The 21,925-nt window shown below is 47.6% G+C and overlaps 1 protein-coding gene and 1 long non-coding RNA gene across 5 annotated transcripts in view; one reads left to right on the top strand and one right to left on the bottom strand.

The window, feature by feature from the left end:
* Positions 1–7,378: 7,378 nt before the first annotated feature.
* LOC110560395 (uncharacterized) lies at positions 7,379–13,897 on the bottom strand. Of its 4 annotated transcripts, none has more exons than XR_009585130.1 (4): positions 13,290–13,897; positions 12,853–13,047; positions 11,711–11,847; positions 7,379–8,604 (listed from the first exon to the last, which is right to left on the bottom strand). It is a non-coding gene; the product is annotated as an uncharacterized LOC110560395 (long non-coding RNA). The 4 variants fall into 4 exon arrangements; XR_009585132.1 differs by having other exon boundaries at positions 12,853–12,996; positions 13,290–13,896; XR_009585129.1 differs by having other exon boundaries at positions 8,320–8,604; positions 12,853–12,975; positions 13,290–13,892.
* A 3,790-nt stretch (positions 13,898–17,687) lies between these two features.
* Spred2 (sprouty related EVH1 domain containing 2) overlaps positions 17,688–21,925 on the top strand; it is a 95,454-nt gene continuing 91,216 nt past the window's right edge. Inside the window, exon 1 of the mRNA XM_021656277.2 lies at positions 17,688–18,402. Within this exon, the coding sequence (XP_021511952.1) occupies positions 18,377–18,402 (26 nt within the window). The 5' untranslated portion in view covers positions 17,688–18,376. The remainder of the gene's footprint in view (positions 18,403–21,925) is intronic.

Genomic DNA, 21,925 nt, shown 5'->3' on the forward strand with positions numbered 1-21,925 from the left:
GCCAGGTATAGTGGTGCACACCTGTAATCCCAACACTTGGTGAGCAGAGGTAGTCAGATCTCTGTGCGTTTAAGGCCATCCTGGTATACATAGTGATTTCCAGGACAGCTACAGCTACATAGTGAGACTCCGTCTCAAATAAAATTTAAAAAATAAAAATAAAAATCTGGCAGGAGGAAGATCTTTTCGGCTTTCAAAGATCCTACAATATGCATGGAACATCTCATTTTAAAATAAAATATAATTTTAAAAATTGACCTAAAATGCAAATATGGTCATTCTCTCCCATGCTCGAAACACTTCAGTAGTCCATCTGCCACCAAGTTAAAATCCAAATGAGTGCATGTCATGAAAGGGCTCTGCACATTTCTTCAGTCTCATATTCACCATTCGTTAGCTCAGACCCTAAGTCCAGGCCAGAACAGGTGCTAGAAAGTGAATGCGTTCTCTAGGGAAGCTGCTTCCATCCCTGGGCTCATGATGCTCTGTTGCATCTGTTTCTCGTACCTAGTACCTCGGCCTAGTGCACCAAGTTTCTCCCTCTTACTATCTTCCAGTAAATTCTTCATTTTTCAAGGTCCAACTACAACAACCTCTCCCTACTCCCCTGAAAGCCAGCTGGCGCCCGTCTCTGTCAGCCCTGCAGAGCAAACCACGTGGGCTCAGGTCTTGGATTTGCCACTCACCAGATAGTATTGTTCATGTTTCAGCCTCCTTTTTGTAAAATGGACATCCAAGTAGTTCCTATCTTAGGAGAGCAAACATCTATTGAGTATTTACTTTTATTATCAATATAGACAAAGCTGAGCTTGGTGGCACACACCTGGAGTCTCAGCAGCTAGGAGCTAGAGACAAGAGGATCAGGAGTTCAAGGTCATCCTTGGACCTTAGTGAATCTGAGGCCAGCATGGAGTACATGTGTCCCTATTTCAAAAGAACAAAAGTGCCAATCATTGTGGTTTGCATTTGTAATTTTACAACTTGAGAGGCTGAGGCAGGAGGATCCCTATAAATTCAAGGCTACCCTCGGCTACAAAGTGAGTTCCAGGTATCAGCCTGGGCCAGAGTAAGACCCTATCTCAAAAAACCAGCTCCTAGGCCAGTTTAGCCACATACTTTATAAATAAAATTTTACTGAAATACAGCCACACACGTGTATTTAAATGTTGCCAATAGTCACTTTGGTTGAGTGGTTGAGACACAGACCAGATATGGCATGCAAAATGGAAAATTTTACCATCTTCTTCTTTAAGAAAGGGTTTGCTGCCGCATGTGGTGGTGCATGCCTGTAATCCTGGCAGAGGCATGTGGCTCCCTGTGAGTTTGAGGCCAGTCTGGTCTACAAACAGAAGCCAGGACAGCCAAGGCTACACAAAGAAACTGTCTCAAAAAAAAAAAAAAAAACAAAGAGAGAGAGAGAGAGAGAGAAAAATAATTTTAATTATAACTTAATTGGTAAAGAAAGCTAGTGAAGCAAAAAAGTTCAGCATTTGTTAGAGATGCCAAGGTGGAAGTTTAGATGGGTTACAGTGAGGCTGAAAATGAGCAGACTAAGGGGCTGAGGATGTAAGCAGCTGGTAGGAAGCTTGCCTGGCACACACAAAGCTCTGCGTTTCGTTCCCTTAACCACACAAACTGGGTACAAGGACACTAACCTGTAATTCTAGCACTTAGGATATGGAGGCAAGAAGATTAGAAGTTCAGGTCAACTAAACAGCAGGGGCCACCCTGGGACTTGAGAGCCTGTTACAAGGGAAAAAAAGTGGGGGAGGGACAGAATAAAGTAAGTTATATAAAATTATTTTGTCATTTTTAAAAGAGCTCTATACACGTGACAGCAACCCAGAAAACAAAAACACAAACACAAATGTGGTGGTACATGCCTGTGATCCCAGAACTCAGGAGGCGAAAGAAGGATTGTTCAAAGTTTGAGAACAGCCTGGGATACACAGGGAGCCCAACATGGAATACAGTCTCAAAAAATCAAAAAGAAAATGGCATCAAATCCTAGATGTTAGCTGGAAATGTTCAGAAGACGTTTAGGAGTTTGGAGAAACGTGCATTTACACTTGGCTTTTAATATGTTTAATATGATCCCATCCCCTTATGGTACAGTATATATTATGAAATACATGTACTTTCTAGGGGTTGGAGAGACGGCTCAGTGCTTCAGAGCACTTGCTGTTCTTCCAGAGGATCAGAATTGAGTTTCAGGACCCACATGGATAGCTCCTGGGGGTGGGGGTGGGGGTCTGTGATGGTTTGAGTAAGAGTGGCCCCATAAGCTCATGTGTTTGAATGCTGAGTCACCAGGGAGTGGCAGTATTTGAAAGAATTAAAATGATTAGGAAGTGTTGCCTTGTTGGAGAAAGTATATGGGGGGGGGCGACTTTCATGTTTTTAAAAGCCGGTAGCAGGCAGTTTCTCTCAGCCTGCAGATCAGGATGTACTTCTCCAGCACCATGCCTGCCTGCTCTTCCAGCGTAATGATAATAGACTAAGCCTCCAAAACTGTAAGCAAGCCCCTAATTAAATGCTTTCTTTTATAAGAGTTGCCTTCATCTTGGTGTCTCTTCACAGCAATAAAACAGTGACTAAGACAGGACCCAACACCTTCTGGCTTCCTTCGGCACCTTCACACACATGCACATACACAGGAAGATACACACCCCCCCTATGAATAAATAAAAAGAAAGTCTTTTTAAAAAGAGGTGTGTCTAAAATAAGAGGTAGCTGCTTGCTAGATTTCTTCAGCAAGGTGGCAAATGGAGCCTACGAACCTGCCTTTGGGACATCTAGACTTGAAACACTGCAGGGCAGGACTGCTGTGCTGTGCTGTGCATACAAAACAATTACAACAGTCTCCATCAGTTTAGCTGAAAATGACAAAGCCTGGACTAAAGCTGGCTTACAGACGACATCGTGACCTGGACATGTGATCTTAGCACTTGGGGAGTGGAGACAAGATCAGTTGGGAGTTTGAGAACACAGTGAGTCCTCGGTCAGCCTGAGCTGTAGAGTAAAACACCCTGTCTCAACCAGGCCACGGAGGGCAGGATCCAGGCAGTCCTGGTGAGACTTGACAAGATACAGGCAGATGGCAGAGGAGAACTCCCCCTTTCAGTGGATTAGGGGAAGGGGATGGAGGGAAGAGGGAGCAAGGGCGGAACTGGGGGGAGCTGAGGGGGGCGCTTCAATTGGGGTATATAATGAAGAAATTGTAAAGAAAATTTAAAAACCAAGCAGTGCCGGGGGCGGTAGCTCATTTGATAGAGTGCTTACCCAGCATGCTTGAGACCTGTGTTTCATCCCCTCACCACATGAAACCGGGCTTAGTGGGCCACACTTGTAACTTCAGCAGTTGAGAGGTAAAGGTAGGGGCAGGAGGATCAGAAGTTCAAGGTCATCTTTGTTACAAAGGAAGAGAGAAAAGCAACCACACTTAAAGATGAAACTTTTACCCCAGACTGGCAGTGGCCACCTGAATTTCATATAAACTACGAATATAAGCCATGTGTGTGCGAATATAAGCCATGTGTGTGTCTACCATCCCCATGCCATCATTTTTGTCACTGGCATTTTTTATTTTGTTGTTCTTTTCTGTTTTTTGGTTGGTTGGTTAGTTTTTGTTTTTTGAGACGGGGCTTCTCCATGTAGCCCTGGCTGTCCTGGAACTAGTTCTGTGGACCAGGCTGGCCTTGAACTCAGAGATCCACCTGCCTCTGCCTGGGACTAAAGGCATGCGCCACCACTTCCCAGCTTGTTTTTCCCTTTTGAGATAGCGTCATCTTATGTAGTTTGGGTTGGCCTGTAACCAAAATCTTCCTGGTTCAGCCTTCAGAGTGTTGGGATTACAGGTGTGGAGAGCCACACCTGCTCTCCGTCAATCTTTGCAGAAGAAAAAGGAAGCCCTCCTTGACTCATTTATGAATGAGTTACAGCCTCGATAAGCAATGCACCCTTCCTTCCAGCACGGTAGAAAGGCTGTGTGCACCCTGCCCTATTGTAACAAAGGCATCTTGGTTAGAGAATTTGAACTTTGAATTTCTGATCTGATAGTTCTGCATTTGCCCCTTACTATCTGTGTGATCTAATATAAGTCACTAGGCTTATCTGGCCTGCTTCCTCACATTAAAACAGGTGTTTCCTTAATGTTCTCTGAACTTTAGTGCCTTGTGACTATATTGCTGTTCAGTTCATAAGAACTGATCAGCTAGTTATCTGACACTAGAGTGGGGACAATGAAAAATTCCTAGGCATACCTACCCTGATGTCATGAGGTAAAATCTATATCTATCTATCTATCTATCTATCTATCTATCTATCTCCTGTAGCCCGAGCTGACCTTGAACTCCCTATGAACCAAGGCTCACCTTGAAATTTGTATTACTATAGTATTATTTAGTGGGGGGATGGTATAAAGTGTGCCACAGACCTCATCCAGAGGACAGCTTGAGGGAGCCAAGTTCTTACTGTTGTGGGTTCCAGGAATCAAAATCAAGTTATTAGACTTGGCAGCAAGAGCCTTTAGCAGATGAACCATTTCTCTGGAAATTACCTTGAATTCCGACCATCCTGCCTCCGTTTCCTGGGTGTGGGAATTACGGGCAGATGCCATCAGAGCCACTTTATGTGATGTTGGGGATCAAAGCCAGGGCTTCCCAAATCTTAGTGTTCTACCAACTGAGCAACATCCCAGGCTCAAGATGCAAACATGAACTTTCTTTCTGAAAAGATAAAGTTCTCACTTTCATGGCTAGCTTGAAACTCTTCTGTACATCAGGATCATCTTGGAATTGGGAGGATTTCTCCTGCTCTGCTCTGGCACCCTAGGGCTGGGATTACAGGCATAAAACACCACACCCAACTTTTTTGTTTGGTTATAATACACTTTAAGGAGAAAAAAAGAGGGCAAGCAGGAGGTTATGTGCTCTGTTACTGGTACCCCCTGTGGGTGGTGAGAGGCCCTAAAACTAAGGGGATGAGAGGTGGTCTCTACTGCCTCCTTGAGTTTATAATAAATATAGTGGGAGGACAACATGGACAAGCAGATGGGGACAGTGCTTGCCACCAAACCTGAAGACCCGAGTTTGACTTCTAGGATCCACATGGTGGAAGGCAAAGAGCCAACTCTTTGCCAGCAATACAACTTTTACACATGCCAACTGTGGGTACACACATGCCAATACACATACACAAGCTTAAAAAAATGTTTTATGAACCTTTTGAGAATTTCATACAATGTATTTTGATCGTATTTGCCCCAACTCCACCCCTAAATTCATCCAGATACAGCTTCACCTACCCAACCCATAACTTTGTGGCTTTTTTTTTTTATTAATGAAAAAAGGCAGATAAACAACCAAAGATGTAGAGAGACGTAGGACTGAGGAGAAAGGCTGTGCAAGGACTCACTAGCCTCACAAACAGGAAGTGAGGGAAGTCTCCCAGGAGGAGGGGCTCCCACCTGAAGCCGGATGAAGGGTGCTTCTCCTGGCCCACACCCCTCACACAATACTCCCCCCTTTAACCCTCTCACCCCTCTCATTGTGAACTAACAAAATAAACAAATTAAGAGACTTTTTTTTTTTTTTTTTTTTTTTTTTTTTTTAAATTATGAATTTTTATTTTATGAATTTTTATTTTATTTAGTGTGAAGGTCTCAGATCCTTTGGAACTGGAGTTACAGACAGTTGTAAGCTGCCATGTGGGTGCTGGAAATTGAACCCTGGTCCTTCAGAAGAGCAGACAGTGCTCTTAACCACTGAGCCACCTCTCCAGCTCCGAGACTTTTACTTTTAAAAATTATTTACTTTTCCCAGATTTTAGTTGAGAATAACTTTATAATATTTTGTAATTACTTATAATATCTTTGCAGGGTTTCACTATGTTAGCCCTGGCTGTCCTGGAACTCACAGAGATCTGCCTGCATCTGCTTCCTGAGTGCTGGGACTATGTGTGTGTGCTACTCTGCTTAACTAACTTTATGATTTTTTTTTTAAGTATTGCTGCATGTGGTGGTGCACTCCTTTAATCCCAGCACTCAGGAGGCAGAAGCAGAGCAGATCTCTTTAAGTTTGAGGTCAGCCAGTCTACACCTTAAGTTCCAGGTAGTCGTTTATTTTTTTTTTTTTTTTTTTTGAGTGTTTTGCCTGCATGTTATTTCTGTGCACCAGGCATGTGTAGTGCCCACTTGGGCCAGAAGATGGCATCAGATACCCTGTAACTGGAGTTACAGATGATTGTGAGTGCTTGAAACCAATCCTGGGTTCCCAGCAAGAGGACCATGTGCTCTTAACCACGAAGCCATCTTATCAGCCTCAAGAACTTTAAAAAATTAGATTTTCTTAATGTTTTTTTTTTTTTTTTTTTTAATGTGCTTTGGTTTAAAAACATGTTGTTTGTCCTGATGTCTTTGGACATCTGTTTTAAGAAGCAGGCTGTAGGCTCAGTTGATAAAGGTGCTTGCTGCCAAGCCTGACAGCCTGAGTTCAGTCTCTGGGACCAATGTGATGGAAGGAGAAATCTGACTTCTGTGAACTGTCCTGTGACCTCCAGAAGCATTTGAACTTGTGGGTACTCACACAATAAATAAATCTAATTTCAAAAAATTAAGGCAAATAAGCATAGAAAGTCATTGCCCCTTTTCTCTTTTTATATATTTAATTACGTATATATTTGGTTTGGAAATAACATCTCCAGTATTTTCTCCCTCTCCATCCCCTACCTGTGACTTCCAGGTAGTTGGCGCTATTTAGAGAGAGACCTTGTCTCTCTAAATTTATTTTGTATTTTGCCTGCATGTTATTTCTGTGCACCAGGTATGTGTAGTGCCCACTTAGGCCAGAAGATGGCATGAGATACCCTGCAACTGGAGATGCAGATGGTTGTGAGCACTTGGAACCAATCCTGGGTCCCCAGCAAGAACAGCAAGTGCTCTTAACCACAGAGCCGTCTTACCAGCCTCAAGAGGAACTTTAGAAAACTAGATTTCCTTAAAGTTTTTTTTAATGGTTTACAAACATGTTGTAAACCCCATTACTCCTGTTTTTCCCAACCTCACCTGCCCCCAGTTACCCTCAAAATCTAGTTTCTCTTGGGAGATTTTTGTGTCCCTCCCTTAAGAGGAGATAAAGTCTCAAATAGCATTCAGCCCGGCCTGGCTCTTGTTACAGAGCCAAGAATGAGTGACCTTTAACTTTGGACACTCCTCCTTCTACCTCCCAAGCTGGGATTATAGAAATGTACTACCATGCCTAGAAAAAAAAAATGCTCACTGTTGCTGTAAAGCAGATTGCAAAAATATGCTTATGAATACCTCATTTTATACACTTCTTGTATTGATATGACTTTCTTTTTCAAGGAGGATTTACCTGACTCTAACTCTGGGTTGACCACATGACCCCTTTGGCTAACGGAGTATTAACAAATGTGGTTTAAGCAGAGCCTTTTTTAAAAACGCACGTACAGTAGGGTTGGCCTTGCTGCTGATCTGGGAACCCTGCCAACACCATGTGGTCTGATCTGGCCTGGCCTGCTGAGGATAACAGGTTACACAGAACACAGTGGAGCTTACTCAGTTCCAGCCAATCAGCCTGTCCATCACATCTGTGAGGGAGGCTGTCCTAGGCTGCCTGGCCCTGCTGAGCAGGCTCTCTAGCAGAACACATAAGCAGACAGGTTAGAGTCATGCTTCCCATTTTAAGCTACTGTATTTGTGGCGGCTTGCTGTACAGTGGAGGTGACCCAACACATGGTCCAGCCTTACTGAATTGTTTCATCTTTCCTTAGTGCAAACAAGCATAGGTAATATTCCAGTGAGGTAAAGATGGCGCTCAGTAGTAAAGGCCACGTGCTCCATACCTAGTGTGCATGTGAAAAAGCACGTTTGGTCTAAGCAGGTAGTAATGCCTGTGATCTCAGAACATGGAGAGCTAGACAAGAGGGTGGTCACTGTGACTGGAGGGCAGCCTAGGCTACTGGAGACTTGTCTCAAAACAAAACAAGGGCTATGTTGTCACACACCTTTAGAGGCAGAGACAGGTGAATCTGTTAGTTAAAGGCCACCTTTGTCTACACAGTGAGTTCTATCCAGGCCAGCCAGGGCTACAGAGTAAGACCCTGTCTCAAACAGCACAAATGCACACATACACAAATAATGACAATTCAAAAATGTTTGCACACACCTCGAATCTCAGCGCTTGGGGAGTCAGAGGCAGGTGAATTTCTGAGAGTTCAAGGCCAGCCTGGTCTACAAAGCAAGAACAGGACAACTAAGGCTACACAGAGAAACTGTCTTGAAAAAAAAAAAAGTTTGATTTATTGAAACCACAACTGCCATAAACACACTTTAAAAAATATTTATTTATTCATTATTTATACAGTATTCTCCCTGCATATACACCCGCAGGCCAAAAGAGAGTAACAGATCTCACTATAGATGGTTGTGACCCACCATGTAGGTACTGGGAACTGAACTCAGGACCTTTGGAAGAGCAGCTAGTGCTCTTAACCTCTGAGCCCAATCACAGACTTTTTATCTTCTTTTAGTTTTAAGATTCTGGTTCTCTTATACCGCTGTTCCTTTTCTTTGCTGTTGTCTTCCTAGGAGAAAGAGGGTGGTGAGGGCACGGAGCAAACATTAGACATTCTGGACAGAGAGGGAACTGGAGTGAGCTGATGACGGCGGTACCCACGCTAGGCAGGCTTGGCCACCTCGGTGCTGAGGGAATCCCATTCTACCCAACTCTGTATGGATCCCTGGTTCTGGTCAGATGTACCTGTGTGAAGCTGCTAACCCTCATGCTAAAATCTCCCCTAGGAGCCTTGCCCATGCTGGTGCACGCTGCCATCATTACAGCACTCAGGAGGCAGACAGAGGTGGATTCTGTGAAATCTAACACAGCTTGGTGCAAGCAGCAAGTAGCTGCCCAGACAGGACTATTATACATAGAGTGAAGCCCTGTCCCAACACCCCTCCCATACCCACCACTCTTACTACCACACCACAGACACACACACACACCCCTGCCAAGAAGTTTCTGCTTTTGAACTAGCTCAGGAGACTGGAGGCCTGGCCTCTACGTGGTAGTCTTGGTGGACCCTAGGCATGCACCAGGAAGTGCTCAATAAACAGCTCTAATAGTGCTTCCAAGGACCAGGCCTCATCACATCAATGTGGTCACAGACAGGCTTAACGGCCAGTCTAAAATCTATGCTCTCCATGGGGCCCTGCACAGGATTGGCAGCTCAGAGGATCCATCCTGACTGACAAAGGCAGCTCATCATTTAAAGGATTTCTGACCAGAGGAAACCGAGAACCAGTACAATCCTGTATGCTCTCTGACATCCACATGTGTGTAGATGCTCCCACACTCACACACATGCACATCTCACACAAGGGCACATCATACACAGACATACGTGCACACACACGAAGAAATTCACTAACATCACACACACATATCCATCATTGCACACAGACACAAATGTGCACACCACAGTCACACACATGCCCATCACACATGTGCACACAAACTCACACACATGCATATCACATACACACATGAATTCACACACATAAACAGGAGCATGCACATTACACACCAACACACTTACACATCACACACACAACACAGTAAGCAGAAATTGTCACTCACTGTTGCTAAGCCCGTTCTCTATTTTCTAGGAGGAACTACAAATCTTGAGTTTTATATATAATATTCTAGTTTTAAACTTAATTTAGGAAAAAAAAATTAAGAGCAACCTAAACTTCTTTGAGGGTCTTGCCTGGCCCATGAGTCAGACTTAATTATTAATAATAAATAAGTAGCTAGGCATGATGGCCCATGCCTTTAATCCTAGCAGATCTCTGAGTTGGAGGTCTACGTAGTGAATTCCAGGACAGCTGAGGATATATGTAGTTAGACCCTTTTCTCAAAATTAATCAATCAAATAAATAGAAGAAAAATAAAATTGTGAATTCAGAATATTTCTCACAAATGGTGAGAAACCAAAAGAGCATTAATAATGTTAATACATAATATTCACCCTATATTCCATGCCTTAGTTTCTTTCATTCTTCTTCACTATTCAAAAAAATGACTGTTTTCATGAACTTTTTTGGCTCCTAGTGACAGAGCTCAATCTAGCTCAACCCAAAAAGAATGCTGGAGTAGCTTTTATATCCTGAAAGTCAGGCTCATTCTCTGCATAGGACTGACTTCCGGTGCTGTACTGTAACCCCACAAATTGTCTGCCTCACCCCCATCTCTGGCTTCTGCTTCCCCGGCCTGCCGGCCTGGCCTACTGAGTGAGCCTGCTTGAGTAGTAGCCATGGCCTATTCCATGGCTCTGGCTTAAAAGGTCCAAGCCCTCCTCCTCCTGGATGATTATCCTGGTCCTGTTAGGACCAAGAGGCACAAGTCAGAGATTGGGAACTATCCCAGACCTCTTCCTTAGATCACAAAGACATGTCTACTGTACTTGTGTCTCAGGAATTCATTATCTGTCTTCATGGCTGCAGCCACTGTGCTTTGTCATGCATTGGTATTTCTGGTCTTGGAAGAAAATGTCTTTCTAAGTAGTTCTGACTTTGCTCACCTCAGACTAATCTACCATGCCTGGTGCAATCAAATCTCTTAGAACTGTAAAATCTGAAAACTGTGTTTCTTGCTTAAAATGTGTCGGTACATGATTTATATACCTGCTCTGAAAATGTAGGGTACAGCAGGATCCAATTTGTTGACTTTTGTTTTCAAGTGCTCACTTGAACCCCCTGCTGAGTGGCAGACAGCCAGGTTATCTTAGGAACAGAGCCTGAACTGGGATAGGCATTTAGCTGTTATTTTAGTAGCCTCACTGTTCTTTGTCACTGGGCTGTGACCACACTTGCTTGAATGGCCTGCCCACCCATAATGCATACTTCTGGTAAAAAGGGTTGGGGGTCCGTGTCTTTCTCTGGCTGCAAGCTACCTTACTCAGTAACAATCTCTAGCTACCTGGAGTCAGGAAAGGTAGTTTGGATCTAGTTACAAAATGTTCTTTTATTCTAAGGGTCAACAGCTCAGATGCCTCCTGGGGCCAGCAGATAGAGCAGCTTCTACTCCAGTTTTACCCACTAGGGCTTGGCACTCACAGTTGCCAAATCCTTTCTTCCTACTCCCCCCCCCCTCCAGGAGGAACCAACAATCTTAAGTTTTATTAAAAAAAAAAATACTCTGGTCTTAAGCTCAGTTTTACTTAGGAAAAAAAAAAAACTGAAAGGCAGTCAAAAAAAAATTTGTCAGAGAGTCTTTTATCTGGCCCCTTTTGCTGTCAGCCTGTGACTTCGGTTTTATTCACTAATCCCAGAACAATGGATGCCACCTGCCCTACATCTGCATAACTAAAATCGCCCTGGCAAGGATGTGGGACTGAACAAAGATTAGTTGTGAATTGGCTAAAGAAGGTTCATGACTTCAAAATAAAATCAAGCCTTTAGCTTTCACCTTCTGGTCTACCTGGACAGTTTCTGCCCTTCTGGTCTTAAAGCTACCCTTTCTTCCATGCCTCCAACAACCGTTTGAGACAGAGCTTTGTGTTCATCTGACTCTCCCTTTACCTCTTCCAGTTACCTATCCACAACCCTGTCACCACACCACCCTCCAAGATTTGATTCAAACCTCCCTTCCTCTGGGCGGCCTTTCTCTGACCTAACCCTAGGGCTTACCTCACATGTGCCAATGGCAGCCACAGCCACGATCCTAACCCCCTCTTTAGATGCCTGGCACACACGACCCTAGAAGGCAGGAACGGGTTTCCTTTGCCTCAGTGTCCCCGTGGGTGGCTTCATAGAGTAACTCGAACCTTAAAGGGGTATGAAAAATAACTGCCTTGACTATTCCCTCCCACACTAAAAATCCATTTGTGAAAAACCAGTGCTTTAAGGAAATGAAGCTGCAACTGGGAATGGTGGCAAACAGCTGTAGTTCCTGGTACTCTGGGGGGCTGAGACAGAAGGAGGGTGAGTTTCAGATCAGCCAGAGCTACAAATCAAGCTCCTGGGTTTGTTTGTTTAAGTTACAGGGAGTGGAGGAAGAACTAGAAACGCTGCTTGATGGTAGAACGCTGACCTGGCAGGCTAGAACTCTGTTCAGTCTCCACAAACATTCCAGCTCATACCTGCCAAAAAAACTGAGCTGAACGGGCTGCTGTGGTGAATACTTTCAATTCCAGCACTCAAGGAGGCAGAGGTGGGTAGATCTCTGAGTTTGAGACTAGCCTGGTCTACAGAGTGAATTCCAGGACAGCCAGGACAACACAAGAGAAACACTGTCTCAAAAAAAACAAAAGAGGAAAAAAAAGAGAGAGAGAGAAGAAAGAAAGGAAAAAAAGAAGGAAGAAAGAAAAGAAATTTAGTTTAGGTCCTAAACTTTAGGAGAATAGATTTCTTCTCTGTCCATGTGGTGGCGCTCGCCTTTAATCCCAGCGTTTAGGAGGCAGAGGCAAACTGAGTTCCAGGCTAGCCAGGGTTAGGTAGAGACTTCGCCAAAAAAAAAAAAAAAAAAAAAAAAAAAAAGGGAAGGGCGGGCGGAGGGGATGATCCCTTCACATGCTGGTTTAAAAACACAAAACGCAAGATTTTATTCATTCAGCTATGGAGACCACTCTGGCATGTTACTACAGAGTTTCTGAATGAGTTTCTTTCTCTGTGCTCAAGGGCTCCTGTGTCCCTAAAACTGTGTAGGTGAGGATGACCGTGAGGTTCCAGATCTGCGAGGAACTTATGGCCAGTTTAATGAGGGGTTGGGGAATCGAACCCAGAGCTTCATGCACACTAAGTGCTACATGCACTCTAACAACGGTACATACCCAGCCTGATTTAGAAATTCAAGTGCTGGAGGAGAATCTTCCCGCCCCATAAGATTCGGTTTGCAATCTTCTTGCCTTCTGTTGAGAATACCGGACTGCATCCTAATGGCTTCCCCGGCTTTCCTAGAGTCGGTGGAGATGGGGCTAGAACGGGGTAGGAACTTGCTAGAAACAGCTCTTCCCAGCAGCGGCCAGCTAGAAGGTGAGCAGCCACAAACGAAAGACCCTTTGCATAACCCATTCTTAAATCGGCTGAGGCTTGTACAGTTGTAAACTGAAACTTGGGGCAAGCCCTGGCGGTTACATTTTTACACAAAGAATACTTCCTTCTCCGCTGCGTCGATTACTTCCTGCGTTCTGTTCCCCCCTCCCCTCCCGCAAAAGCACACCCAAGGCCTTGGTGAGCTGCCGAGCTCAAGTCCAGCTACCCCTCCTACCTGAAGTGGCGACCTCAGAGGCTTGTCGGAGTTGCCTTCTCATTCATAATACCTGAACCCTCACGGAGGAAGGCCGGACAGGGGCCTTTCGTCCCTATTTAATAAAATCCTGGCTATGCAGCCGAAAGGGAAACCGATCTGAGAGTGTGCCACCCCGGGGATGAGCCCTGCGCCTCCGCCCTTGGCTAATTATACCGGAGATTGTGCAATGGGCCCGGAGCCATTCATCCTTTCATCCTGCAGGGCAGTGGCCGCTTCTCACTGAGTCTGCACTCTCCTGGGCTCCCTTGGCACAGCGAGGACCCGCGGCTGCTTGCCCGAGCGTAGAGGTGCAGGCTCTGCAGCGGCCGGGCGCGGCCGGAAGGAACTGATAAACCCGCGCGCGAGAGGGGTACCCCTCCCCCGCGTCGGAAGTGTCCTAGAGCGCCGGCCATTGAGAAATACTGAAGGGGCAGAGTGGGGTGAGGCGAGGACAGCTTCCAGGACCGAGGCTCGTGGCCTGCGAGCCCACGAGCAGCCAGGAGCTCACCCGGGCGGAGAATGAGGGCTGCGGGGAAGGCCTAAATCCCCGCTTCGCGCTGCGCCCCGACGCTCCGCTGGCTCGGAAGGCAGGATCTGTCCGGCTGCTGAGCTTGCCTGCCGGTCCCGCCACCGAGGGGTGATCCGGGCTTTCCCCGCAGCCCCCCTTACCCAGAGGAAGAGCTGCAGGGCCTCCCCCGCCCAGCCAGCTGAGTTAAGAGGCAGGCAGCTGTACTGGGTTTCTGTGAAGTTGTTAGCAGATCGATAGTTCTTTTGAAGTTCTGTGATCTTACTGATTCAACACTTTTTAAAAAGACAAGAGTCTCAAGTAACAGCAGGCTTTCCCCGGAACTCAATGACCTTGAACTCCTGACCCTCCTGCCGCCACACTTTTGTCAAAAAACAAAACAAAACAAAAATCACTCTAGTTTTGCTGTTGTTTGTGTTTTGTTTCTTTTTTTGTCTTGAGGCACGGTCTCATTCTAGCCCACGCTAGCGTGGAACTATGTTCCCCAACTGACATTGTTTATCTTGCCTCTGTCTCTTAAGTACTGGTTATACAGGTGACGCCACCATGCCCAGTACTGTCAGGCTGCTGCTGCTGCTTCTGAATTGAAATCTAAAATCAAAACAAACAATATTTTCAAATGTGTCCAATTACTTGGGGGAGGGGAACTATTTTAATTATAGTTTGTGGGAGTGACAGAGAGAATGAGAAAAATAATAAGCTGTCCATGGAACAAGTCAACACAAACACAAATATATCCTGAGATGTCACAACAAATTCTAGAAAGGGATCAGTGTGATCCAAGCGGTTCAGAAGACTCTGTAATGATGGGTAGGCAGCCGTTTTCCAGGATATGCTGCATACACAGGATAACCGGGCCATGCCACAAGCCTCCCAAACCTTCATGTCCAAATGGGAGAGCTAGTCATCCAGAACAGGTGGCTCGTCCATGTCTACAGGCTCTGTTAGTATTCATATAAAAATGCCATGCACACAACCTATCTTCTATGAGAGAGGTTTGCTGGATGGAGATGAAGATGTCCGAATTCATGCTTATCAGACAGCTAGTATTTGACTTGTTCAACTCTTTAACAGAAGTTCTAGCTCGAGCCTTACACAGGCAAAAAAACGATGCCCTTCCAGGTAGTGTGTAGTCATAGAGTCCTCCTAGTCAAAAGCTCTAGCAACAGCAAATGTCTCATTCGTGTGTGCCCGTGTAGGCTCAAGCACTGCAGGGGTGGGGCTGGGCGGGTTTTATCTTGGTTATTATACCACAGGAGCCATCCATCTTGCTTTTTAAGATAGAATGTTTTTGGAATCTGGGACTTGCCAGTTAGGTCACAGGAGTGACCAGTGAGCCCCAGTGGAATTTGCCTGCCTCCACCCATCCAGCATTGGGATTACAAATGCAGGCCACCAAGTGTGGGTTCTAAGGATGTAGCATAGGTCCTCCAATGGCCAGGCAAACCTCATACTAACCTATCCCCCTATCCCTGAACGCCTTGACTTTGTTTGTTTCTTTTATTTTCATTTTCTCTTACGTGTATGGGTATTTTGCCTGTGCGTATAACTATGTACCGTATGAGTGCCTGGTGCCCTTGGAGGCCGGTAGAGGATGTCAGCTCTTTGGAACTGGAGTCATATAAGGTTGTGGGCAGGCATATGGATGATGTGAATCATGCCTGGGTCCTCTGGAAGAACAACCATTGATCTTAACCACTGAGCATCTCTATAGATCCTGCCTCCCCGCACACCCCTCTTTCTAAGCCAAGGTCTCACTAGTTTGCCCTAGCTGCCCTGGTACTACCTTTGTAGACCTGCATGGCCTTGAACTCAAGAGATCTACCTGCCTTTACCTCCATAGTGCCAGGATTAATGGTGTCTACCACCACACCCAGCATGTCTCATATTCTTCATGGTCTCAAAAAAACAGAAACAAAAACTGAAGAGAGGAAAGGTTTGCTTCGTTAACCCTGTGAAAGCTGAAGAATAATAGAGACCTCACTTTCAAGGTCTCAGGTCTTCTTGGAGAAAAACAAAATGCAGGTGTTCACGAGGTCTAGTGTCTTCACCCCAATGGGTCACTAGCACTCAGAATCAAGCATCGAACCTCAATCTGTACACAAAGATCATGGTTGTGAAAAGCATGAAAACCACCAGTTTCTACCTGACTCAAAGGTGAAACTCTTAGTTTTCAAGCCCTTGTGGATCTCTCACTATGCATATTCCTCTACGGGCATCTCTATTTGTTTTGTATAGGGGTTTTGTTTTAGTTGTTGCTGGTGGTTTTATTATCACCACCACCATCACCACTACCACAATCAGGGTCTCACCATGTTCCTCGTTGGCCTGGAACTCATTATGCAGACCAGACTTAGCCTTAAACTCACAGAGATCCACCTACTGTTTTGCCTCCAGAATGCTAGAATTATAGACATGATCCACCATGCCTGGCTGGTGGTTATTTTATAGTTTTGTTTAAGACTGGGTCTTGCTTCATAGCTCTGTCCAGCCTAGGATTCTCTGTGTAGACCAGGCTGTATTTGAACTTGTATCACTCCTCCTACCTCTTAGAATGGGAGTATCCACTCCAGCAGCTTTCTACTTTTGAGGTAAATATTTCATCCCTAGTTTGTTTAGTAGCTCTACTTAGTTAAAATCTCTGTGGAATATCTCTCATGGCATATTCAGGAGGGCAGAAATTCACTGCAGGACTTCAGGAAATATCCAATGCCTCTTAACTCCTGGGATCCAGTGCAAAGTGAAAACATGGCATGCCCTTCAGAAATTGTAAAGGATTTCAATACCACAAATTTAAAGCCCAGGCATTTGCACAGGTTGAAGACCTGGGAGCAATCCTCCCCATTGTCCAATGGTGCATGGGATGGGTCCTCTCTGAAAACTTCAGGCGGGTCCTAGGCCACTGCCTGGGGTGGGGAGAGATGACTCAGCGGTTAATCTTCCAGAAGGCCTTGGTTTAATTCCTAGCACCCACGTGGAGGCTAACAACCAGCTACAATTCCAGTTCCAGGAGATCCAATACCCTCTTTCCTCCTCTCCCTGCACCACAGGTGGTGCAGACATGCATGCATGCAGCCCCCTCCCGCCCCACAACTCTAAAAAAAGAAAAGACAGGATGTGGGTAGAGTAATGAGGAGTTCTCTGGCCTCTCTCTTCCAAGGACCAGTAATTTGTAGTCCAGTTATGGACTTAAAGAGCTGGAGGCAAGATACATTATTCACCAGCAAGACAGACTATTGGATAACTTTACTTCATTTCTGCCTGCAATGCCAAGTTTCTCGGCTGATGTACCTTTTGTTTCTGTGTACAAACTGACTTTTATAAAAAGCACGCTCTAAGGTGTTGAACAACAGTAATCCCATCACTTGGAAGGCTGAGGCAGGAGGATCAAAAGTTCAAGCGCAGCTATACAAGTTTGAAGCCACCTTGGAAAACATGCTAGCAAAACACTTGTTCTCTGTCGGGGGGAGGGAATAAAAAAAAAGCACGACTGGCAAAGTCCAAACCACCCCTCTCTTTGCTGGGTTTCTATCAGAGTTGGGATATTGAGGCCAGCAGAGGCCACCTGCACTGCCCCCACCCAGCACCCTGCAGTGTTTCTCCAAGCTCTCCTCTCGGGCTGCATCTAAACTCCTCCCCATCTCCGCCCCGCCCCCCCCCCCCTGATTTTTTTAATCCAAAGGTTTGGGAGGAGGGAGGGGACAAAACAGGAGCCAGATGTGTTCTTGTCCTCCGCTCCCGCCTCCTCCCTCTTGGGCTTCCTAAAACCCGGAGCCCGGGAGACAAGGGATTCGGAGCCGGACAAACGGAGCGCCAACCACGCCGTTTCCCGGCTCCTCCTGGACTGGAAGCTAGCGGGAGGGGGGAGTAGAAGCGGGACTCGCTCAGTAGGCGGGACAAAGTGTTTTGTGTGTGTGTGTGTTCTCTCTCTCTCTTTTGGGGGAGTTGCAAGTAGGAAGCTTTTTGCACTCCACCACCTCTAGCCGCTGGGAAGACGTCATCGCTTCCGCCCTACTTCCTCCTCCTGTTGGCGGCGCTGAGAATCCAATATGGAGTAAATCGGTGGAGTGGCGAGATGGGGCTCGGACGGGGCGCCCTGCACCGCCTCCAAGGCGCACCTCCCCCGGCCGCAGAGCACTACCCGGAACCCTGATTGGCCCGGTCCCCGCGGGCGACCCCGGCCCGGCCCCAGTGCAGCCGGCTGCCCGCCCGCCGCCTCGAGCGTTCTTGTTTTTCTGCTGCTCTCCCCCTCCGGGTCCCCTTCCCAAATCTCCCCCTAGCACTGGCTCGGAGCCTGGGGGGGCAGCGCCCGCCGGGCCAGCGGCGTCCGCTGCTCCGTGCGCCCCTTCCCAGACCTCGCTCTGCGCTCGGGAGCCCCGTTTCCCCGCCTGCCTCGGCGCCCCCTTCATCTCTAGCCTCCCCCCCACCTCCACCACCAAATCAGGAGATGTCGGAGATGTGAGGAAGGGGGGCGAGCGCACAGGAAGATGAAGGGAGCCAGGCTGCCCGGCGCGGGACAGGCGTCTAGGTGAACAAGAAGATGACCGAAGAAACACACCCGGACGAGTAAGTCCGCCGTGGGTGGGTGGGATGAGGGTGCCCGGTGGGGTGGCGTGGGGGCCCCCGCCAAGGACGCAGGCGGGGACTCGTCGGGGGAACTTGGCACGGGGTGCAGCCGCTGGCTGGGCTGTCGGGGCTGCGCGCGGCTCTCGGGCTTGCCTGGGGGAGGCGGCAGGAACCGCCAGGGGTCTGCGAGTCCAGGTCGAGGCCGGGCCAAGGGCGCGCGGTTGACCTCGGGGCAGTCCCGAGGCCCGCTCGGGGCGGAAGCTCTGCCGCCCTGCACGCCGGGCATCCCAGTACCCGATGGGTCTGTGTGCTTGGTGACTTGGTGATTCCCGGCCCCACTGCCCGCCCCACGTCCTCTCCAGAGCCCTCTAGGGCTCCGGGCTCCGCCATTTCGGTTTTCTTGAATCGCTCTCATTTGCATACCACATTTTCATTCATAAAAAAACCGGAGGAGCTGGGGGTGGAGTAGGGAGAGGAGGGCCGGTCGGGCTCGGCGCGGGGTCCGTGTGTGTGTGTGTGTGTGTGTGTGTGTGTGTGTGTGTCTGTGTGTGTGTGTGTGTGTGTGTGTGTGCGCGCGCGCCCCGGGTCCGCGCAGCCGCCGGAGCGCGGGAGCAGCCCCGCGGAGTCCCGGTGCCCGCGAGCGTGTGCGCGCGCGTGTGGGCCGGCACACGCGCCCCGCGGTGTCCGGGCAGCTCCGGGGGCGGGAGAGAGCGTGCGGGGAAGCGCGCTCCTGGCTGTTAAGTGAGAGAGAGCGCGTGCCCGGCCCGCGGGCCGAGGGGGAACAAAGCTCTCGGTGCTTAGTCGAAGATACTTCTGCGCTGCCTCCCCGGGAGACCCGGGCCTGTCACTGTCTCCGGGCCGAGGAACGGCTGTCTCCCCTCTACTCCCACCCCCGCAGTCGTGCTCAGGGCTGGGTCTCCGCTCTCGGGTTCGGAATATCTCCCTGCGGGGCGCGGGGGGCGGGGTCGCCCGTCTTCCCTGGTGGTACTCGGCCAGGGGTCCGAGTGGTCCCCACTCTGCCACTGCGGTTCAGTGGCAGTGCTCGCTCGCTCACCACTTTTTTTTTTTTTTTTTTTGTGAATAAGACGTTCTCCTTTATTGTCACATGATATCCCTCCTCCCCTGCACATTCATAAATCCTGAGGCTGCCTCCGCTCCTTTCATTCAGTGCTGCCATTAGCCAAGGTGGCAGCGGCGCCCGCTTGGACTCCCGAATGGGTCAGTAGTCTCGTGCACGCTGAGGGGAGGGAGACCTGGGCCGGTGGAGCGAGGATGGCTGGAGACTGCCTCCCAAACCGTGGGTCTTTGGCTTTTGTGTGTCGAGACCCCCTCCCCGTGATCACTGACACTCTGGAATGCGGAGAGGGGAAGTGAGGCAGGACTGGGCCATCGGGAGGCTTAAAGGGCTCTTGGAGCAGGTGGCAGAAAGCTGTCTGTGCTCCACTGTAAGAAACCTCACTTTTTTTCTTCTTTGTTTTCTGTGCTGGGATTCCCAACCAGGGCCTGGTGCATCCAGACAAGCAAGCCCCTCTACTTCTGAGGTGCAGTCCAGCCCTCATTTGTTTTTTAAATGGCCCTTTATCCTTTGGTGTCCATTGTCAGGCCGGAAGCTGCCCTAATCTGTCAAGACACCTGTCCCACCTGCTGTACAAGTCCCGGAGCTTGTGTTGGTCTGTTTCAGACATTCTATTTTGCCTTCTGTACCTGTCATTGAAATCATGAAGGCGCGGGGGGGGGGGGCAGTCAGGAGTTTTAATGCTGAAATATGGAGGGGAAGGAATATCAGCTAGGCCTTGCCCTTTTGGAACTTGGCCAATAAGTAGTTCTTTTTCTGGATCCCTGTTTGTACTTGTACTTAGGAGCAGTGACCAGTACCTGTGCTGTTGGGGATTCTTGAGAGTTTTGCTTACTGTGCCTTAGGTTCATTGGCTCCTTCCAGCAGGAGCACAGGCCTGGCATGTGCCCCTTTGAAGCAGCACACCAGCCTTGCATCTTTCCCCACTTGCTGGCCCAAGCAAAAGGATTTCAGCTGGGGACACTGGCGGCTCTAAGTGAGCACCTCCCCATTCCAGTCTTGGGGAGAGAAATCAGAAGCCATGTTGAAGCTGGAGCTGGTGGCTCACACTTGTTATCCCAGCAGCAGGAGGATTGTCATGAGTTTGAGGCCAGGCTCACCTGCACAGTTCTAGGCCAGGTTGGGCTAAGAGTAAAATCCTGACTCTAAAAGTTAAAAAAAATTTCATTGAGACAGTAGATAGTATAGATGGCTTCTAGTTTTGGAGGTTTAGAAAGCCCTGGTGTCCGAACCACTGTTGAAAGTGGCTTTTTGGGAGTTACATTTTTGTTCTTGTCTTTAAGACAGGGCTTGCTATGAATCCACTGGATAGCTTGGAACTTTCATGGTAGGCCAGGCTGGACTCTGACCTAGAGAGATCCTTCTGTCTCAGCTTCCTGAGTGAAGGAATTACAGATTTGTTTCCTCATACTGGCTTTTGAAGTAATTCAATATGACTACTGTAGCAATGAAATATGTTAAACCCACTGCCATGTTATCTCCATTTATATTTGGGGAAACTGAGGAGAGTTTAAGCACTTTGCCTTTAGTCACTGAGGAAGTGGAGAATTCACTCAGCAGCCAGTCTCTGCAGAGAGTGGTGGCTAGCCGAAGTGAACCTGGTCTTATGCAGGCTAGGTGAGGGTGGCGTTTCCACTACAGCTGTAGCCCTGCCTCCTGGCCATATTTACCATGTCTGTGAATCACTCTGCTGGTACCTCATTGTTCTAAATTGGTGACAGTCTGTCGTTGCCATGGGTATTCTTTGAACACTGCTGTGAAGTATGAGGAGCATAAAAAATTAAAGGAAAGTCTAACAAACTTGGGGATGAGAATTCTGTATTTCTTACCAAGATTATGGATGGAGGTTCAGAGTAATACTGGAGCACTAGACCTATATTAAGATGAAACAAGTGTGGGACATTAAACTCAATACAGACAATGCTGAACCTTATTTGTGTGTATGTACAGTGTGTATGGTGTGTGTGTGTGTGTGTGTGTGTGTGTGTGTGCGCGCAGGTGTGCCATGTTGCTCCTGTGAAGGTAAGGGGATAACTTTGTGGAGTTGGTTCTTTCCTTTCACCTTCATGTGGATTCTGGGGACCAAACTCAGGTGGTCAGGTGTGTGTAGCAAGTACTTTACCTGCTGAGCCATCCACTGACCCCAGCGGGGCCCCAATTTTTGTTTTCTTAAGACAGGGTGTCATGAGTTCAAGCTAGCCTCAGACTCCATGTACAACCAAGGCTGACTTTGAATGCCTCCCTGATTCTCCTGTCTCTCCATTCTAAGAGCTGGGGTCACAGCTATACAATACCATGCCTGCTTTTGTACTGATATTTATGTACCATTAGTTTGGGTATGAGTTTGTGCATGAGTGTAGTGCCAGTGAAGTCTAAGAGAGAGCGTTGGATCCCCTAGATTTGGAGTTAAAGGCAGTTGTGAGCCGCATGATGTGAATGCTGGGATCC

The sequence above is a fragment of the Meriones unguiculatus genome, chromosome 12 (genome assembly GCF_030254825.1).
Source record: "Meriones unguiculatus strain TT.TT164.6M chromosome 12, Bangor_MerUng_6.1, whole genome shotgun sequence".
In the NCBI taxonomy this organism is placed as follows: Eukaryota; Metazoa; Chordata; class Mammalia; order Rodentia; family Muridae; genus Meriones; species Meriones unguiculatus.